The sequence below is a fragment of the Oryctolagus cuniculus genome, chromosome 15 (assembly GCF_051225735.1).
Source record: "Oryctolagus cuniculus isolate XC-2025 breed Fujian yellow rabbit chromosome 15, ASM5122573v1, whole genome shotgun sequence".
Taxonomy (NCBI): domain Eukaryota; kingdom Metazoa; phylum Chordata; class Mammalia; order Lagomorpha; family Leporidae; genus Oryctolagus; species Oryctolagus cuniculus.
The window spans coordinates 27,075,236-27,093,044 of record NC_142881.1 but is presented as its reverse complement, the minus strand read 5'-3'; the positions used below and the strand labels follow the sequence as shown (position 1 = coordinate 27,093,044).

At 47.7% G+C, this 17,809-nt stretch overlaps 1 protein-coding gene and 1 long non-coding RNA gene across 3 annotated transcripts in view; one reads left to right on the top strand and one right to left on the bottom strand.

Moving 5' to 3' along the window:
* WBP1L (WW domain binding protein 1 like) overlaps nucleotides 1–17,809 on the top strand; it is a 71,217-nt gene that overhangs the window by 26,482 nt on the left and 26,926 nt on the right. The window contains exon 1 of one of the 2 annotated variants that reach the window (XM_051823544.3): nucleotides 5,385–5,586. The exons of the other annotated variant lie outside the window; for it this stretch is intronic. Coding sequence (XP_051679504.3) covers nucleotides 5,560–5,586 — 27 coding nt within the window. The 5' untranslated portion in view covers nucleotides 5,385–5,559. Of the gene's footprint in view, nucleotides 1–5,384; nucleotides 5,587–17,809 lie in introns of those variants that run through there. 2 annotated transcript variants of the gene reach the window in all.
* Nucleotides 907–5,403, bottom strand: LOC138845311 (uncharacterized). Its single transcript, XR_011382296.2, has 2 exons — nucleotides 5,031–5,403; nucleotides 907–1,131 (listed from the first exon to the last, which is right to left on the bottom strand). It is a non-coding gene; the product is annotated as an uncharacterized LOC138845311 (long non-coding RNA).

Sequence of the window (17,809 nt, the reverse complement as noted above, 5' to 3'; positions counted from 1 at the left end):
CTGAGCACTTGGGCCATCATCTGTTGCCTCCTAGAATGCATTAGCAGGAAGCTGGATCTGTTCTGGGACCCAAACTGGTACTCCAGTAGAGAATGTGGATATCGCAGCAGTAGCCACAACACCAGCCCAAACCTGTGATATTTTGACAATATAATCCTGTTTAATTCTAGTTTAGTGTGACCCCCCCCCCCTTTTTTTTTTAAGATTTATTTATTTGAAAGGCAGAGTAACAGAGCGGCAGAGGCAGAGAGAGAGATGCCGTCTTCCATCTGCTGGTTCACTCCCCAGATGGCCACAATGGCTGGAGCAGTGCTGATCCGAAGCCAGGAGCCAGGAGCTTCTTCCGAGTCTCCCACACGGGCACTTTCCCAGGACACAGCAGAGAACTGGATTGGAAGTGGAGCAGCTGGGACTCGAACCAGCACCCATATGGGTTGCTGGCACTGCAGGTGGTGGCTTTACCTGCTACGTCACAGCGCCAGCCCCTTCTTTATTTTTTTATTTTAAAGATTTTTATTTATTTATTTGACAAGTAGAGTTACAGACAGTAAGAGAGAGAAAGAGACAGAGAGAAAGGTCTTCCTTCTGTTGGTTATTCCCCAAATGGCTGCAATGGCCAGAGCCACGCCAATCCAAAGCCAGGAGCCAGGTGCTTCCTCCTGGTCTCCCATGCGGGTGCAGGGGCCCAAGGACTTGGGCCATCTTCTGCTGCTTTCCCAGACCACAGCAGAGAGCCTGACTGGAAGAGGAGCCGCCGGGACACGAACCTGTGCCCAAATGCGATGCCGGCGCTGCAGGTGGAGGATTAACCTAGTGCGCCATGGTACTGGCTCCTGGCCCCTTCTTTTTTTTAAGTTAGTGAATTCAATATTGAGCTTAGTTCTACATTGGGAGGTAGATAGCTAATTTTTTTTTTTTTTAGATTTATTTACTTATGTGAGAAGCAGTGTTACAGACAGAGACAAACAGGAGAAAGAGATCTTCAATCTGCTGGTTCACTTCCCAAATGGCTGTAGTGGCCAGAGCTGGCCCTATTCGAAGCCGGGAGTCAGGAGCTTCTTTCCGGTCTCCTATGTGGGTGCAGGGGCCCAAGCACTTGGGCCATCTTCTACTGTTTTTCCAGGCTGTTAGCTAAAAGAATCATTTTTGTTGTTCAGGCTAGCAGAAATGGCTAATGATTATCTTACTTCTTAAATCCCAAAGCTGACTACTTTATCAGTAGATTATAGTGGTATTTGTTGAGTATGGCAGAAAGTAAACTCACTTTCCTGGAAATCCCTGAATTTGTCAGTTCAGCTTCTTCTTCTCCTTACTCCTAGACCTCAGTGCTCGTTGAGGGTTAGTCCCAAGGGGCTGCAGACATGACGTGAGTTAGTGAGATAGAATCCGTTGTCATAACCACTTTTTCAGAGCATATGATACTATGTTATGTGTTGATGCTTTGGGTTAAATGCTGCCTTGCACACAGGAATTTATCATCTTTTTTCCCCTTAAGTGTGTGTTTTCTTTTTTTTTTCTTTTTTTTTCTTTTTTTTTTTTTTTGACAGGCAGAGTAGACAGTGAGATAGAGAGACAGAGAGAGAAAGGTCTTCCTTTTGCCGTTGGTTCACCCTCCAATGGCCGCCGCTGCAGCCGGCGCACCGCGCTGATCCGATGGCAGGAGCCAGGATCCAGGTGCTTTTCCTGGTCTCCCATGGGGTGCAGGGCCCAAGCACCTGGGCCATCCTCCACTGCAGTCCCTGGCCATAGCAGAGAGCTGGCCTGGAAGAGGGGCAACCGGGACAGAATCCGGCGCCCTGACCGGGAATAGAACCCGGTGTGCTGGCGCCGCTAGGTGGAGGATTAGCCTATTGAGCCACGGCGCCGGCCCTTAAGTGTGTGTTTTCAATTACTGAAAAGGCAGAGTGAAGAGGGGAGTGCGTGAGGAGATATCTTCCATCTACTGGTTCACTCCCCGAATGACTGCAGCAGCCAGGCTGAAGCCAGGAGTCTGCAGCTCCATCCTGGTCTGCCACAGGAGTGTACTTGAGCCATCACTGCTGCTTTCCAGGATGCATTATCAGGAACCTGGATCAGAAGCAGAGTAGCTGGAACTTGAACCAACACTTTGATATGGGATGCGAGCATCCCAAACAATAGTGTAACCTTCTGTGCCACAACCTCTGCCCCAGGAATTTATAATCTTTATTGTTATTATTATTGTTTTTTTTTTTTTTTTTGTTTTTTTTTTTGTTTTTTTGACAGATAGAGATAGACAGTGAGAGAGAAAGACAGAGAGAAAGGTCTTCCTTCTGTTGGTTCACTCCCCAAATGGCTGCAACGGCCAGAGCTGCACCGATCCGAAGCCAGGAGCCAGACGCTTCCTCCTGGTCTCCCATGCGGGAGCAGGGGCCCAAGCACCTGGGCCATCCTCCACTGCCTTCCCGAGCCACAGCAGAGAGCTGGGCTGGAAGAGGAGCAACCGGGACTAGAACCTGGCGCCCATATGGGATGCTGGCGCCGCAGGTGGAGGATTAACCAAGGGAGCCATGGCGCCTGCCCCAGGAATTTATAATCTTATAAGGAAATAAAAGCAGACAAATGCTGATGAGAAACACTGTCTTGAGTAGCATCCATAAAAGGATGCCTCATTTTGGGGAGACCTGGAAGTCTAAAGTGCAAATATGATCATTTGGATTGAATTTTTATAGTTTTAAAAAAACAATTCTGGTAATTTTGCAATTCCAGTTCTTCTAAGATTGTCACTGATGAATATTGTTTAAAATGTGGTATGCTTCCATAACCCACCAGGGGAAGGTTTTGTCATGATGGCATGCCCAGGGCTAAGAACAGTGCCTGGCCTGCTGAAGGCATTCAGTGCATGTGGAATGAATGGGTGCACTTGCGCCATGGTACTCTGGCTGGGGAAGTGCAGGTTCTAGTCTTGTCTTGTTAGTGCAGTGCTGAACAGAGTTGCCCACAAGGGGCTAAAGATACTCTCTCCTCTAGTTTGATTGCCAAAGTTAATAGAGCTGCATGTGTTTTGTGGTTCTTGGTAGTTGCCAGGCTGCTGAGGAAATGAAAGGAGGGAGTTGGAAGCAGCCTCAGGGCTCTTCCCGAGGCTGGGGGTTGGGGCTGTGCCTTGATATCCAGCCTCATCTGTCGGGCATTTTGGCCTGTTTGTGAGGGTGTGGGGTAGAATGTGTTGCCCTGTCTTGAGAATACATTTTGTACTGAAGAATGGCTTTCCAGTCTCCAAACACCTGCAGCAGCAGAAGCTGCTTCTCTCGACACATCAGCCTCTGCTCTGCTCCATAGCAATGAGGCTGTAATCCATTCTTTCTTGAGCCTCGAGGAAATGGCTCAGCTGGCTTGGCACATTCATTTTCTAGTCAGGAAAGTCAGTGTGACCTTGACCATCAGTGGGGACCTGCAGCAGGCACATTGTGTGTCTGGCTGGATTCTAATGATCAAAAAGTACTTTTGGTACCTCATGGTGCTGTAGTGTTGTGTAATTCTAATTTATTGTCCTGGGTGGGGGTTACAGGTACTAATTGGCAAGAATCATTTCTGATTCACATGAGTCATGCACAACACGGTGCCCCCTGCCATGGAGGCCTTTGACAAATGTCACTGAAAGAAAATGGTTGCAGAAATTAAAAGGAAAGGTGAGATATACTTGCTTTGAGTCATGGAAAATATAATTAATTTGCAGCCTCAGAAGTTATTAGTGGGGTGAGTGTTTGGCCTAGCAGTTAAGACACAGGTTAGGATGTCAGTACCCAAAATCACAGTGTCTGGGTTTGATGTCTGGCTCTGCCTCCTGATTCCCACTTGCTCCTGGTACAGACTCTGAAAGACAGCAGTGATGGTTCAGGTGGTTGGGTTCCTGTCACCCACATGGGAGACCTGGCTTGAGTTCCTGGCTCCTGGCTGGCCATTGTGGGCATTTGGGGAGTGAACCGGCAAATGGGAGCTTGCTCTCTCTCAAATACATAATTTTTTTAAGTTACTAGAAAGTAGCTTTGAATGTATGCAATTCCTCTGAAGATTTTTCTCCTCAGGAGTCATTTTAGTAAATCGCAATGCAGACATGGCTGTTGGCCTTTAGGACCCGGGGAAAGCCACTGTTTAAGGGAGGGCACTAGAGGAGATTGACTCACACTGCAGACTAGGGAAAGTCAGAGAAAGAATCCGACCTCAGCACTGGGCATTTGGCACAGCAGTTAAGCCACTGTTTGGACGTTCACATCCTGTATCTGAGTGTTTGGGTTCTAGTCCTGGCTCCGGTCCTGAATCCCACCTTCCTGCTAGTGCACACCCTGGTGGAGGGGGGCAGGCAGCAGGTGATGGCTCAAGAACTTGGGTCTGTGCCACCTACGTGGGAGACCTGGATAGAGTTCCAGGCTCCTGGCTGCTGGCTTCAGCCTGGCCTGGCCCCAGTTGTTCCAGGCATTTGGAAAGTGAACCAGTGAATGGAAAGGTCTGTCTGTCTCTGTGTAGGTATGTCTCTCTCTGTTTTTCAGATAAAATGAAAATTAGTAAATAAAAAATAAAAAGAGACTTTAGCCCCAGGACCTTTGCTTTTTGTTTGAAGCTTGCTGTTGAAGAAGGCTTTTTCTCCATGAGCCGAACTTAGCAAAAGAATCTCAACAAACCTAAGGTGGTGAACTTTCCCGAAGCAGAGTTGGTTTAAATATAGATGTCTGCTTTACTGGCAACTTGGAGGCTGCGGTGGGACTTGCTGTACCTTTTATAAGACAAGTGAGGAAAGATGTTGGCACCTGTACACTCAAAGTTTGTTTATGAAATATAAACTCTCCTGTAGAAGCAAGAGCTTGAGAGGTCAGTGTCCAAGGTAGCGCGTTCTGCCTCAGCCCGGGAAAGGTGTCTACAGATTGCCTCCTTTCCTAGAGAAAGTTGGGGCAGCCAGGCTTCATATGCTGTTACTCATTAAGCACCCAGCATGGCAGCAATAGGGGAGGAAAAATTTCTGTGAAACTGACAGTTAACTGCGCTTGATTTTCTTTCCCAGGGAGGAGAAACATTACCTTGTGAGCCAGAGAGTCAGTCCTTATTCAGAGAAATGTAGCTCTTTCCAGCTTTCAAGACTTGATTTCCGTCTGCCCGAGACTGCTCTGCGCCGAGGGCTGCTGATAGGAGCAGGCAGGAGCCTCTCCAGCACTCCCCATTGCGGGCTCCGGCTCCCGTGGGTCCGGGGCTCGGCATCGTGGGCTTGCAGCACATCCTCAGTATTCCACAGCAGCTGTCTGAAGTTTTTTTCTGCTGTGCCTGAACTGATGTCATTTCCCCCTTGGCAGACAGCTTCAGCTTTGCTGCGTCTGAGATATGTCACGAGAAGGTGGGGGTGGGTCGGAGCCAGCGGGGAGAGTAGTGAGGAGAGCAGGAGGGAGCTGCCTGCTCGGGCCCAGGACTGTTGACTTTCTCTTCTTTGCTCAGGAGGTCTAGTTAACTGGGAGCACGGAGCACACAGGCCCACCAGGGGCCATGCTCCTTGCAAGACCTGAACTTTTCAGAACCCTGTGTTCCAAACGTTAGTGTGGACGATGCTCTTGCAGGATGCCTTTCCTTTGGGGTCTTAGACAGGTAATTGAACTGGTTCTGCATGAATCGTGTTTGGGGGGCAGGGGGGAGTTTGCTTATTGCCTTGCTGCTTTGGGTGGAGGGAATATTTTACAAAGTGTCTCAGTTCTAACAGGCCAGCTCCTACAGAGAAATTTCTAGCCTTCCCTTCTTGTTTGCTAGTTGCTCCTGACTTCCAGAGCCACTGTATTCTTAAGCTCTTTCAGCCCTGAGGTTTTTTGAGGGTTGTCCAGTTCAAATTTTCTTTTAGACACTAAAATGTTTTTCAAAGTTTTATGGAGGAAACAGTTTAGGGTGAGGCTGGGGAGGGGAAGGATAAAGCGTGATCTTTGGTGAAAACACTCACGCCTCCGTTTTGGTTTGGCTGGTCAGCAGAGTGCTTCCCAGGCTGCTGGTTCTGAAGGGACACGGGATCGGGGTTCTGTTCAAGAGGAAGCTCTCCCAAAGGCCTTGTTCCTTTGAAGCTTGTGGTCAGGGGGTGCATGGCTGAGGATCCTCATGGACACTTCAGGGGGGGACAGGGTGTGGAGCTGATCCCCTTTTGACCTTACTGATCAATTTTTCAAGGCCAACAGACCCCTGTGGCAGAGACTTGATCGCCAGGCCGTTGCTGATTGCCTGGTGATTGAAGCAGGGGCCCTTAAATCAGTCAGCAGCCTAGTGTGGAATAAGAGCGCAGTAGCAAGGGACCAACTGCTGTCTGCTTAGAACACAGCTGCTGCCAACTATTTGTTCCAGGGCTTCAGAGTCGGCTCCCACCCCCGCCACCCGGGTTTGGCCTGAGCCGCATGTCTGTAGGGGAACAAGTAACTGTAACCAGCAGAGGCTGGTGGAGCATTAAGAGGGATGGGGACTACACACAGCTCCTCTGCTGCCATTCCCGGGATGAGAAAAAGCCACAGAGAAGCTCAGACCAGAGGCTTTAAGGGGAGTGAGAAAAGTGCTAGGTGAGCAAATCTCTCTTGGGTTGCCTGAAATTCTTCTAAAAGTAAGCTTTTCAGAAAAGCCCTGCTATTCCATTCCTGTCCTTGTTTATCTTCAGTCTTCCTTTGACGTAACTGATAAGCAGTGTTGTGACTGTTTTTGGGCCGACCCCTGTCCTTTTAGCCATGGAGAGCATTTTGAGCAGTGTGGATATAGAGTGGAGGAAGTAGCCAGTGCTGTGTCAGCAGGCAGGAGAGGGGGACAGCTGGAAAGAGGGGGACAGTGGAACGAGCAGGCCCGGGGAGCAGGAAGACCTGCGTGTATCTCGGCTCCCCTTGGGTGGGGGTAGGGGTGTACCCACTTATGGGACTGCTGAGCCTCCTCTTTGAAATGCAGATAATAGTACGTACTTAAAGAAGATCTCTCAAAAGAATGTATGCAAAACATATAGCACCTTGGCTGCCAGAGGGTAGTCGTTGAGTAAACACTTTTGTTTCTGTCTGCTCATTCCTAAAGCATGCAAGTCTGCAGGGTGCAGGGAACTAGAAGGGAGAGCACCACAGCCTTTGCTCAGGTGGAGGCATGGCGGGCTTTTGCGTTCAGTACCACTGTGGATTTAGGGATCCTGTCTCTTAGTGTAAAAAACATACTGTTAATCTTACATACTGAGGAAGGCTAGGACCTGTGTTCACTAACCCCCGTTGGACTCAGAGAGAGAATGAAGTGGTGGGTAGCGTCATTAAAACCTTCTAGGAGCATGGAGGGCCGGGATAGTTGTCATGGAGAGCATCTTAGAGTCCCACAGCAGGTGAATCCAGCTCTTGTTTCTGAACAGTTTCCTGGTAGAAGACTGACGGAAAACTTTTTACAGACTTCCCTTCCTGAAATTCTGTGATTCTAACCTTGCCTTTTTCGTTACGTAATTTTCTACATTTCTGCATCTGACTTGTTCTTTGTTGGAGCTATGTAAAAGCCAGCCTTCTAAATATTAGTTACTTGGTGATAATTCCGTTTTTAAAAAATGATACAAAAATGTATATACTATTAGTCTCAATCATACATAGTATGTCTGTGTTTTCATTTCATTTTTTTCTCCTTATTCCATATGGTAACGCTTTGTCTTGTGTGGTAGTGTTACTCAGTTTGTATAGAGATGCATGCTAAGGCTTATAGAAGTTAAGCCACTTGCCCAGTGTTGCTCAGTTAGCTAGAGAAATGTTTTTTGGTTTATTTTGTTTTTAGAGCCATTTTTCCCCAAGTCCTGGACCCCCCAACCCCCACCCCGCTATTTAGACTGCGTTGCCCAGTATCTGTTGGGGCATATTTATTTCCAGCCAGCCCAGGTAGGGGATAAGACATTGCTTGCCTCTTTGCCATTTACGTTTTACTCTGAGCGAAAGCTGACAGGCTTGCATCATCTACTGGAGACATCACTGTGTGAGATTTTGACCACTCACTGGATGTGAAATCGGACATGACCCCCTAAAATTTAAACCAAAAATGCGGCCCTTTAGAGTTCCCCAGAAGTGCTATCTGGGGTGCCACATATGCTACTGGAATTTGGGGTGCCATACAATTTCACCATGAGCCTATTAATAAATCCCCAATATTAATAAGCCCAAGATGGTTCTTGCCTAATATTTAGGAAGAATTCTAAATACCGGCACAGATAAACAAGGCAGCATGGTACGTTTTAAGCTTTTATTTAGTGAGAAAGATGCATAGGAGAGTGAGAGCTTGATTTAAGAGAGAGAGGTAAATAGGGGTTCATACCGAGCACCCGGAGCCAGCCTCTTGAAGGAGCATCTAGGCCTGGAAGCCTAGAGCACATGGCCCGAAGGCCACGCGTCCCTGGAGGCGCAGGGCTACAGCAAGCCCCTCCTGGCAAGAGGCCAGGAAAAAGAGCCTGGCGGGCCAGGCCGTGTCCGGCTTTTAACCCACTTCCGAAGGGGAGTGGTTAATTAACCTGATTGGCTGGTGGGCACCCAGGTGTGGCCAGATAATGAGATATGGTCACACAGGGGCCTGGGGAAGGCGTGGTCTTCCAGTTTACAAATCTAATCGATTTTAGCCTGGATGCCTGCCTACTTCAGATGTGGCCTGGCACAAAGGATGCAAGCATACAAATCCTTACTTCCAAGGAGCTTATGCTCTAGCGCAGTAGTTCTCAAAATCATGCAAGTCACCTGGGAGTGGGCTTTTGAAAATGTAGATTTTTTTTTTTTTTTTTTGACAGGCAGAGTGGACAGTGAGAGAGACAGAGAGAAAGGTCTTCCTTTGCCATTGGTTCACCCTCCAATGGCCGCCGCGGCCGGCGTGCTGCAGCCGGTGCACCGAAGCCAGGAGCCAGGTGCTTCTCCTGGTCTCCCATGGGGTGCAGGGCCCAAGCACTTGGGCCATCCTCCACTGCACTCCCTGGCCACAGCAGAGAGCTGGTCTGGAAGAGGGGCAACCGGGACAGAATCCGGCACCCCGACCGGGACTAGAACCCGGTGTGCCGGCGCCGCAAGGCGGAGGATTAGCCTACTGAGCTGCAGCGCCGGCCTGAAAATGTAGATTCTATAGGGCTGGGTCCAGGAATATGCATTTCTATTACATTTCTGGGTGTTTCTGGCTTCTGGGTTTAGTGGCTTGGAAAAAATGACAAGAGAGTGTGCTGAGACTACTACAGAGCAACGCCCAGGGAGCAGGATAGCAGAGGGCGGAAGTATCTAAATCAGGCTGGGGTTGCGGGTGGATGCGACTGGCTTTCCTGGGAAGGTGGTATCTGATCCCAGGCTTGAAGGATGAGTAGTTTACCAAACATCTGAGCAGAGGTGCTGGGAGGAGCATTCCAGACAGATCAGGCTGGGGAGGGGGGGTTGTTTTTGTTTTCTCCTGCAGATGAGAAGGGAAACTGGCATTCCTCTGTGAGTCTTAGTGTTGAGTTAGCCTGGGGCAAAACTAGGACTTGGCTCACCAGGCATTGATGTGCTTCTGGGCACATAGGAGGAAGACGTTAGAGCCCTTCAGTTTAATAATGAGTGGCATGATTCAGTGTCTGTAAAGGGCAGGTAGGCCACAGGGTGCCTTCATTCCTTCCTGTGAGGGACAGCTAAGGAGGAAGCTACAGTGTTGACTAAAGAATAGTCTTTGTCATTAGGAGAGCTAAAGGTCAGGAGAGAGCCACTGTAGACCAAACTATAGATGCAAGGCTGTTAGATGCACTGTCCCTTCATTCCTTGACAAGAGCAGAAAATAGGCCTTCTGGGTGAGAGTCCCTAGACCTAGAAGGATTACTGATTTTCAGAGAACAAGATTGCAACCAAATGTTCTAAGTCTCCTGCTCCAAGTAGGTTCTATTGAATGTTTGATGCAGATAGCATTGATTTGCTGATGCTAGAGGATTCTTGTGATCAACATTCTGTCTCTAAGATGTGTTGTGCTCCTGTTCAACCACATTGTGGGTACAAAGAGTTATAAACTCTATCCTGCCCTCAAGGGGTTTGCAGTCAGGGAAAGTGGGATAAGTGCATGGGTGACTGGAACATTCGGCAGGTGGTGGCAAATGGCATTAGAGGGGAGCAAAATGCCCAGGAGTTCACAGGTGTGAAGAGACGACCCTTCTTCATATGGACCTGAAGGTAGTTGTTAGGTGTGTGGAAAGACCAGTTGGTGGAACATAGACTTGATTCAGCAAGATCTTATACCTCAGAATGTTGCCTTTCTCTGTGACAGGGGCCTCCTGTCCCCAGATTATCCATGCCAGTGAGGTTCAATGATTGGTGATACGGGAGATGAGTACCAAAAAAACCTGCTGTAGGTCTAGGGTCCTCTTAGTCTCCCTTGTTGTCCATGTTGGGTTTTGTCATGGAAGGAGGCACAAGGGCCAATTCCTAGCCTAAGGACCTGTTTGTATTTTTGAAAGGGTGAGTCTTCTTTGGCCTGATGCTGACTGTGACAAAGCAACAAGAATGTTGGACAACAGTTATTCCCCAGGGCACCACAAGAAAAGCACTAAAAAAGTTCTGATGATAACCAGCCCAGGCTGGATGGGGGAGCCCTGGCTGGGAATAGGGAAGAGGGAACTTGCTACCTTCCATTTTCACCTCTAAACTGCTGAATAATAGCAAACACTTACTTGGGGGTGTTTCTGTTTCACCACAACAGCCACCATAGGGAGGCGGTCTTATCTCGTCTTTACTAGAAGGCAGCTGGAACCCAAGGAGAAGCTGTCTTGGCTGATGGGCGGCTGTGTTGGAGCTGGAGTGTGGGTCTGCCTGCTGCAGAGAACTGGCAAAATGAACTCCTGGCCACTGTGACCCTTTGGTGCCGGGTTCAGGACAACTTAAGCGAGCTTCTGCTTGAAAGGGCTAGCTGCGGACGATGTGGCAAACAGGAAGGGGGTGCTTGTCTGTGCTAGGAATGGTTGAAGCCAGAATCCTTATTGGAACTGATTTATAAAACTGTAGTGACAGCACCACAAGACACCTCAGTTCCCTACTGTCACTTACAGGTGAGAAAGGTGGTGCTTACCCAAGCCCTTTGAGGTAAATTTTTGACTCCCACCCATTTGTGTTCAAAGAAGCTGCTTTTTTAGAAGAGTGTGGCTTGTTTTTCATCATTTCTCTGGTAGCAAAGCAAAGAGAAAGCCATGGACTCAACAGAAACTTAATGGAAAAGAGAACTGTGTCTGCAGATTTTGAAACTTTTATTTAGGACCGAGCCAAAGAAAACAGCTGCTTCCTCCAGTGATAGCCCATAAGTTTGATCCACCCCCTTCCCACCCCCTTTTTCTTGAAGAGGTAAATTTTAGTTCACAGAAACAGACTAATTTGGGGGCCTGTTTTTTTTTTTTTTTTAAGGTGAGTTTTTTTTAAAGATTTATTTATTATTTATTTGAAATGCAGAGTTACTATTAGGAAAATAGTTGCAGATGGGTGCCTCCTCACACGGATCACCAAAATGTTAGGAAAAGAGTCGTGGAATAGAGGAGACAGTGCACAAATTTACAGCCAGATTGAATTTATTCAGAAAAAATAAATCCACAGAGGTGGATGACCAGCTGCCTGCTTGTACAAGATGGAGCATATGGCAGAAGGCCCCAGCCCCCGGGGGTCCGGGCCTTTTTAAGGAGGGCTAGGACTGGGGTGTGAGTAGGAGGCAGCAGGGAGGGGAATTCCAGGAACTGGGCGAGGTGGGGGGGGCTTGGGAACCTGGAAAATAATGCAGGGTGGGGTATGAAGGCAATAGGGTGTGAGACCCAATTGAGTTTCTAGGGCAAGGAATACATTCCAAAGTTTATCTCTTTGGGGCAATGAGGAAGAATGGCTGAGGCTTATGTCCTTGTTCCATCAGTTACTTAGAGGCAGAGAGAGAGAGAGAGAGAGAGAGAGAGAGAGAGGGGTCTTCCATCCGATGGTTCATTCTCCAAATGGCTGCAACAGCCAGAGCTGGGCTGACCTAAAGCCAGGAACCAGGAGCTTCTTCTGGGTCTCCCACATGGGTGCAGGAGCCCAAGCACTTGGGCCATCTTCTACTGCCTTCCCAGGCCATAACAGAGAGCAGGATCGGAAGTGGAGCAGCCAGGTCTCAAATCGGCACCCATGTGGGATGCTTTACCCACTGCACCAGAGTGCCAGTCCCTGGGGGCTGTTTTAAAAACTGCTATAAAATTCCTTCTGCTGCTGTAATTTCCTAGCATGCAGATGCTGGTTTCTCAACTATCCCTCTCTAGCACTTGCTGTTCTTGCCTGCCAACTTGTAGCAACAGTGAGTTCAGATAGCCCTGAATGTTGACCTGCCTTAGTCACTTGTGTGCACTTTGTAGGCATTGCTTCTTTGGACAGAGCTCACCTGAACTTGAACCCTGGGCCTCCCAGGAGGCTTCTATAGCAGGTTGCTGGAAATGGTGATTTAAATCTTGAGAGGTGATGTACTCTCACCTGCTCACCTGCTCTTTGAGAGGATTGTGGCTATGAGAATGGCTTGACTTATTTTCCTGAGAGTGGCCTATGGTTTACTGGCACCCTGTTGAACGTAAGACATTGGCTCCCTTGGGCTTTGCATCAAGAGGGTCCCAGGTATTTATTATTGTTTTGTTCTCTTGCTTAACACAGATGATTCCTGAAGCTCCTACTGAGCTGTGACGCATGCTGTCTATCACGGTGTCAGATACTGCCCAGCGTGTCTTGTGGTTTCCACTGAGGGTTTAGAAATCCCTAGTTACCCACCCGGGCAGTGGTGTGAATACCTGTGACCTCCTGCTCTCCTGGGTGTGGCTCTGGGGTAAAATGGGAAGGCCCATGGTAGCTTGGGGCAGGCTGCCAGTAAAAATAGAATCTGCAGTCACTTGTCCATCTGTGTGTGAAGCTCTGAATTTATGGGCCAGGCACAGATCGCACTGGGTGACTGACCACGTCATGGCCTGGGAGCCCTGCGTTGGTCTCTCACCAGTCATACAGAAATCATATCCGCACAGTCTGGGTGTAACTCTTGGAGGGCCACTTCTTGCTGCAGCTGGTCTTGCTGCTGCTTCCAAGGTGTAGCTAAGAGACACAGGAGCCTTGGGGATGGCAGTTGTTTGACTCTGCAGTCTTTTAGGTTCAGGACTTTCTGAAGATTTTTTTCTTTGGTGAGACTGGCATCAGACCTGCTCTTAGAGAATTTAGATGGGGAACCCATTAGAGTTTAAGAATGGACAGAAGACAATTCTGCAAGAAATTCTATGGTATAGTTTGGCAAGAGCAATGTTCTAAACTAGGGCCAGCTTTATGCACCCCCTTGCTGGGATATTTGGCAATGTCTTGATGTTGTTGGTTGTCACAGCTGGGGGTGGAGTGGGTGGTTGCTGCTGGCATCTCTTGAGTAGAGGCCAGGGATGCTGTTAAACACCCTGAAATGCACGAGAGCCCCCTGCAAAGAATCATCATCGCGCTCCAAATGTCAGTAGTGGGCAAGTGCAGAAGCCCTGGGGGAGAAACTGCCGACTCCTGGCTGCTTGGCTTAGGAAGCCTGAGTCTAGGGCCTGAGGGAAGGGGGGCTGAGTTGTTTCCACGAAGGGGAAGCAGGTCTCTTCTGCTGTGTTCTAAGCAGTCTATGTTAATTGCTTGCCAATGTTTAGAATCTTGACTTCTTGGTCATTGCTTTAACCAGAAGGTATTGTGTCTTAACAAAAACAGATAGTCATGTTGTGTGTGTGAGCCAGTAGATAAAGACAAAGCCTTTTTGGACCTGAGATTTCACCTCTTGAATAATAATCTAGACAGCCACCCCCTAGAAGGCCGGATCTCAGTAGCACTCAGATAACTTTATACAGCATAAAGTACGACTAGGCTGCAGTTGATTTAGTATCAGGCCATATTTCAAGCCAGGTACCTATTGCTGTGACTTGGATTTGTTGTAATCCATTTCTGATAACTTGCCAACGCCCCCTTGTTTAAATCATCCGAAGTCTGTTTTCATCTTTAAGAGCGAGGCCCTAGACTTGAGAATGTTCTTTGAAGTTTTCCATAGTCTTTTGGGCACAAAACCTTTGGATTTTGAAGGCTTTTCATCTTGTCTGTTTGCAATGGGATCATTATTAATGTGACCTGTTGTCAGAGGTAGAAGTATACTGTCTCCTTGAACAGTATTGAACTTTACTGGTAATAAATCTCTAGTACTGGTCTCTAGACAGTCACACAAAGCGAGTTCCATTAGGATCCATCTCCTTTGCTCCCAGCAGAAGCCCTGCACAGTGAGATGGAACTGCTAAGTGAAAACTGGGACTAAATTTAGATTTAGGCTTAAACTAAGGAAAGAGATGCAACTTGTGCTTTTCACTGCCACATGAAACTGTGATAAATCTCTTTTAAGAATCATATCAATAGCAAATTAATTTGTTTCTTCAATATTTCAGATCTTTCTAAAAACTGTACCTCTTTCTTCCTTCTGGGCAGAGAGGTGGTATTTTATATGAACAAGAACCATTTGCAAGATAAAATAAAAATGTTGATGAGCTAGAACCTAGCCATAGAAAGAGTAAAGAACCAAAATTCAGAAGCCCAGGTTTTGACAGTCCTGATTCTGTAATCTGTAACCTTAGTCTAAGGGTCAGTCTTCTTGCCTGTAATGTAGTGGGGTAGGGGGTGGGGTGGCACCTCTGCTGACCTCTTGCAGAACGCAGCTGGCAGGCTCAGATGAGAGGCTGATTGTTAAAGAGCCTTGAAAAGCTTGAGTGTTCTAAGTAAATATGTACTGTAGATATTGTATGTGTGCATTTTTCTGTGTGTGTGCATATCATCATTGCTCCAAGTGATGATTCTGAGGGCCTTGCCACATTACTAATCATTTTAAAAATAATGCATTCTATTAAAAAAAAGAATGTATTCTATTGATTAGATTGTATTTAAAGAGGGACAGATGTACTTCAACATTGTAGGAAGCTTTTTTAGCAACAAGAATTGAAACAAACTTTTTTTTTTCTTTAGCCTAACAGTTGAGTTATTACAAAATGCCTCAAAGGCAAAGTCCTGGCCTTATCTGTTGTTTTTGTGCCTGTCAGCATGTAGCATGAACGGTTAGCATAATCCCTAAGCATTAAACTCTCTCCACTAAAATTTGGGCTCTGGATACAGAAAACTTTTTGTAGCTGTGTGATTGCTCCGCCTCTCAGTGTCGCTTCCTGTGAAAAGGGGAGTAAGTAACACAGGCAAGAACACCCCACACAGTCACTGGGCAGATTGGGTTCCCTTCCTGTGCGATTGTGCAGGAGGTTTTCCTGATTACCAAGAGGTGTTCCCCTGATGCTGCAGGGAGGGGCCCCTCTTCCTGCCAGGTGCCCCCGTTTGACAGGTGTGTGTAAAGCACTGCCCCTCTTCCTGCCAGGTGCCCCCGTTTGACAGGTGTGTGTAAAGCACTGCTCGAGCCTCCGTGTAATGAATTCACATGTCAGCGGCTTACCTGAGTGGTTAGGCCACTGTAGACTGCCTTAACTTCAGGTGAGATGGTGAGCAATCTGCTAAAATTCGGAGCAGGGGATAGTGCAGGGTAGGGATGTGGTGGGTGGCGGAGGAGCCACGGAGGCCGAGTTGGAGCTGGAGCCCTACCCCATCCTCGTAATGGCTCTGTGGGAATTTTTCAAAAGAAACCAGAAATCTGGATTTTTTATATGAATTACTCTCATTTTAAAATGTTGACAGTTAATTCTACTCTTTTTAGAAAGCTGAAAGGCAAAGATAGTATGTGGGCCTAAACCTGCCTCTTGGGACCAACTCTGGACAGATGATGGGCGGCTGAATTGCTCTCCTGTCTGTCTCCCTGCCACCTGCTGCTTCTCTGCTCCACTGCATGCTACCTGCTGTTTCGGCCCACAGCTCTCTGCACCAACCATTGTGAAGAAGCCATGCTTCCCGGTGGATTTACTTGGTGGCGGAAGAGGCTGGTTAATGAAGGATTGCTGGGAATACCTCAAGGCAGAACTGCCTTTCCTTTTCATAGCGTCTGAGGGTGAGAGTGGTACACTGGCCCAGTGTGCCATGCAGCTGCAGCCGGCCGGACATCGGCAAGCCTGCACACACTAGGACTTTGGCAAGTGGACCTTCGCAAAACCACGGGATATGTTGCAACTTCTGATTTTTTTCTCTGGGATTTTCCTACCAGAGTCAGGAGACTTTTTCTGAATTTGTTATTGAGGTTCCTAACAGCAACACAGGAAATGGATTTTAATTTCTTTGCTGGCCTCTCTGTTTGGGGGCTGTTTAATGAGGATCCAATTGTAGTATAGCTTTGGCAGTAACAGTACTGGTGAGGATGGGAGTCTACCTAACATGTCACATCTTTTTAAAATGTACGTGTATGATCTATTGTGTTTATTTTTTAATGGAATGAGGCAGAGAGACTATAAATAATTTAATGTGCCTTGATTCTTAGTAGATATTCTTGGAAGGAACTGTGTTGGGATATGTTTGGGATTCTAGGGAAAGATACTGGTCTATTCTGTTTTTAGAGAGCAAGAACTGTTTATTGTATGTTTGTTATAGATCCAGGGCAGTAGTTCTCAAATGTGAATATATGTGAGCATAGCCAAGAGAGAATATTTATTTGTAATTTATATTTTTTAACATGGTATTTATTTGAAAGGCAGAAAGAGAGAGAGAGAGAGAGATATCAGTCTTCCCTCTGATGATGGTTCACTCTCCACATGCCCACAGCAGCCACAGGTGGGCTAGGCTGAAGCCAGGAACCTGAGTTTCCCTTGTGAGTGGCAGGGACCCAAGTCCGTGAGCGGTCACCTGCTGTCTCCCAGGGTGCACATTAGCTGGAAACTGGAATCAGAAGCAGAGCCAGGAAACCAGCCTAGGTGCTCTGGTAAGGGATATGAGCGCCATCTTAACTGCTGTGCCCCACAGGAAGGGTATTTAAAAAGGTTACTTCGGGGCGTGTTTGGCCTAGTGTTTAAGTTGTTAATTAAACTGCTTCTGATGCACTGTGGCGGTAAAGCCACACCAGCCGCCTGCAATGCTGGCATCCCATATGGGTGCTGGTTGGAGACCCGGATGCTCCACTTCCGGTCCAGCTCTCTGCTGTGGCCTGGGAAAGCAGTAGAGGATGACTCAAGTCCTTGGGCCCCTGCACCCATGTGGGAGACCTGGGAGATGCTCCTGGCTCCTGGCTTCAGATCGGCACAGCTCTGGCCATTGCTACCATCTGGGAAGTGAACTAGTGAATGGAAGCGCTCGCTCGCTCTCGCTCTCTCTCTCTCTCTCTTCCTCCCTTCCTCCCTTCCTCCCTCCCTCCCTCCCTCTCTCTGCCTCTGCCTCTCTGTAACTCTGCCTTTCAAATAAAATAATTCCTTAAAAATAAATAAATAAACTGCATCTGCATCCCATATCAGAATGTTTTTGATTCCTGGTTCTCTCTCTCTCTCTCTCTGCTATACAGACCCTGGGAGGCAGCAGGTGATGGCTCAAGTAGTTGGGTCCCTGCCACCCACATGGGAGACTCAGATTGGATTCCCAGCTGCTGGCTCCAACTGTGGTCCAGCCCTGGCCATTGTGGGCATTTGGGGAGTAAACTGGCAGTGTGAGCTCTTTGTTTCTGTCTTTCTGCCTCTCTAATTAAAAAAGAAAAAGAAGGGGCGAGATACAAAATGTCAGTTGCTGCCAGTAGATCCTGCGTTTTTTTTAATTATTGTCTTTTTTTTTTTTAAGATTTGTTTATTTTATTTCAAAGTCAGAGTTACACAGAAAGAGAAGGAGAGATAGAGAGAGAGAGGTCTTCCATTCGATGGTTCACTCCCCAGTTGGCCACAATGGCTGGAGCTGTGCTGATCCAAAGCCAG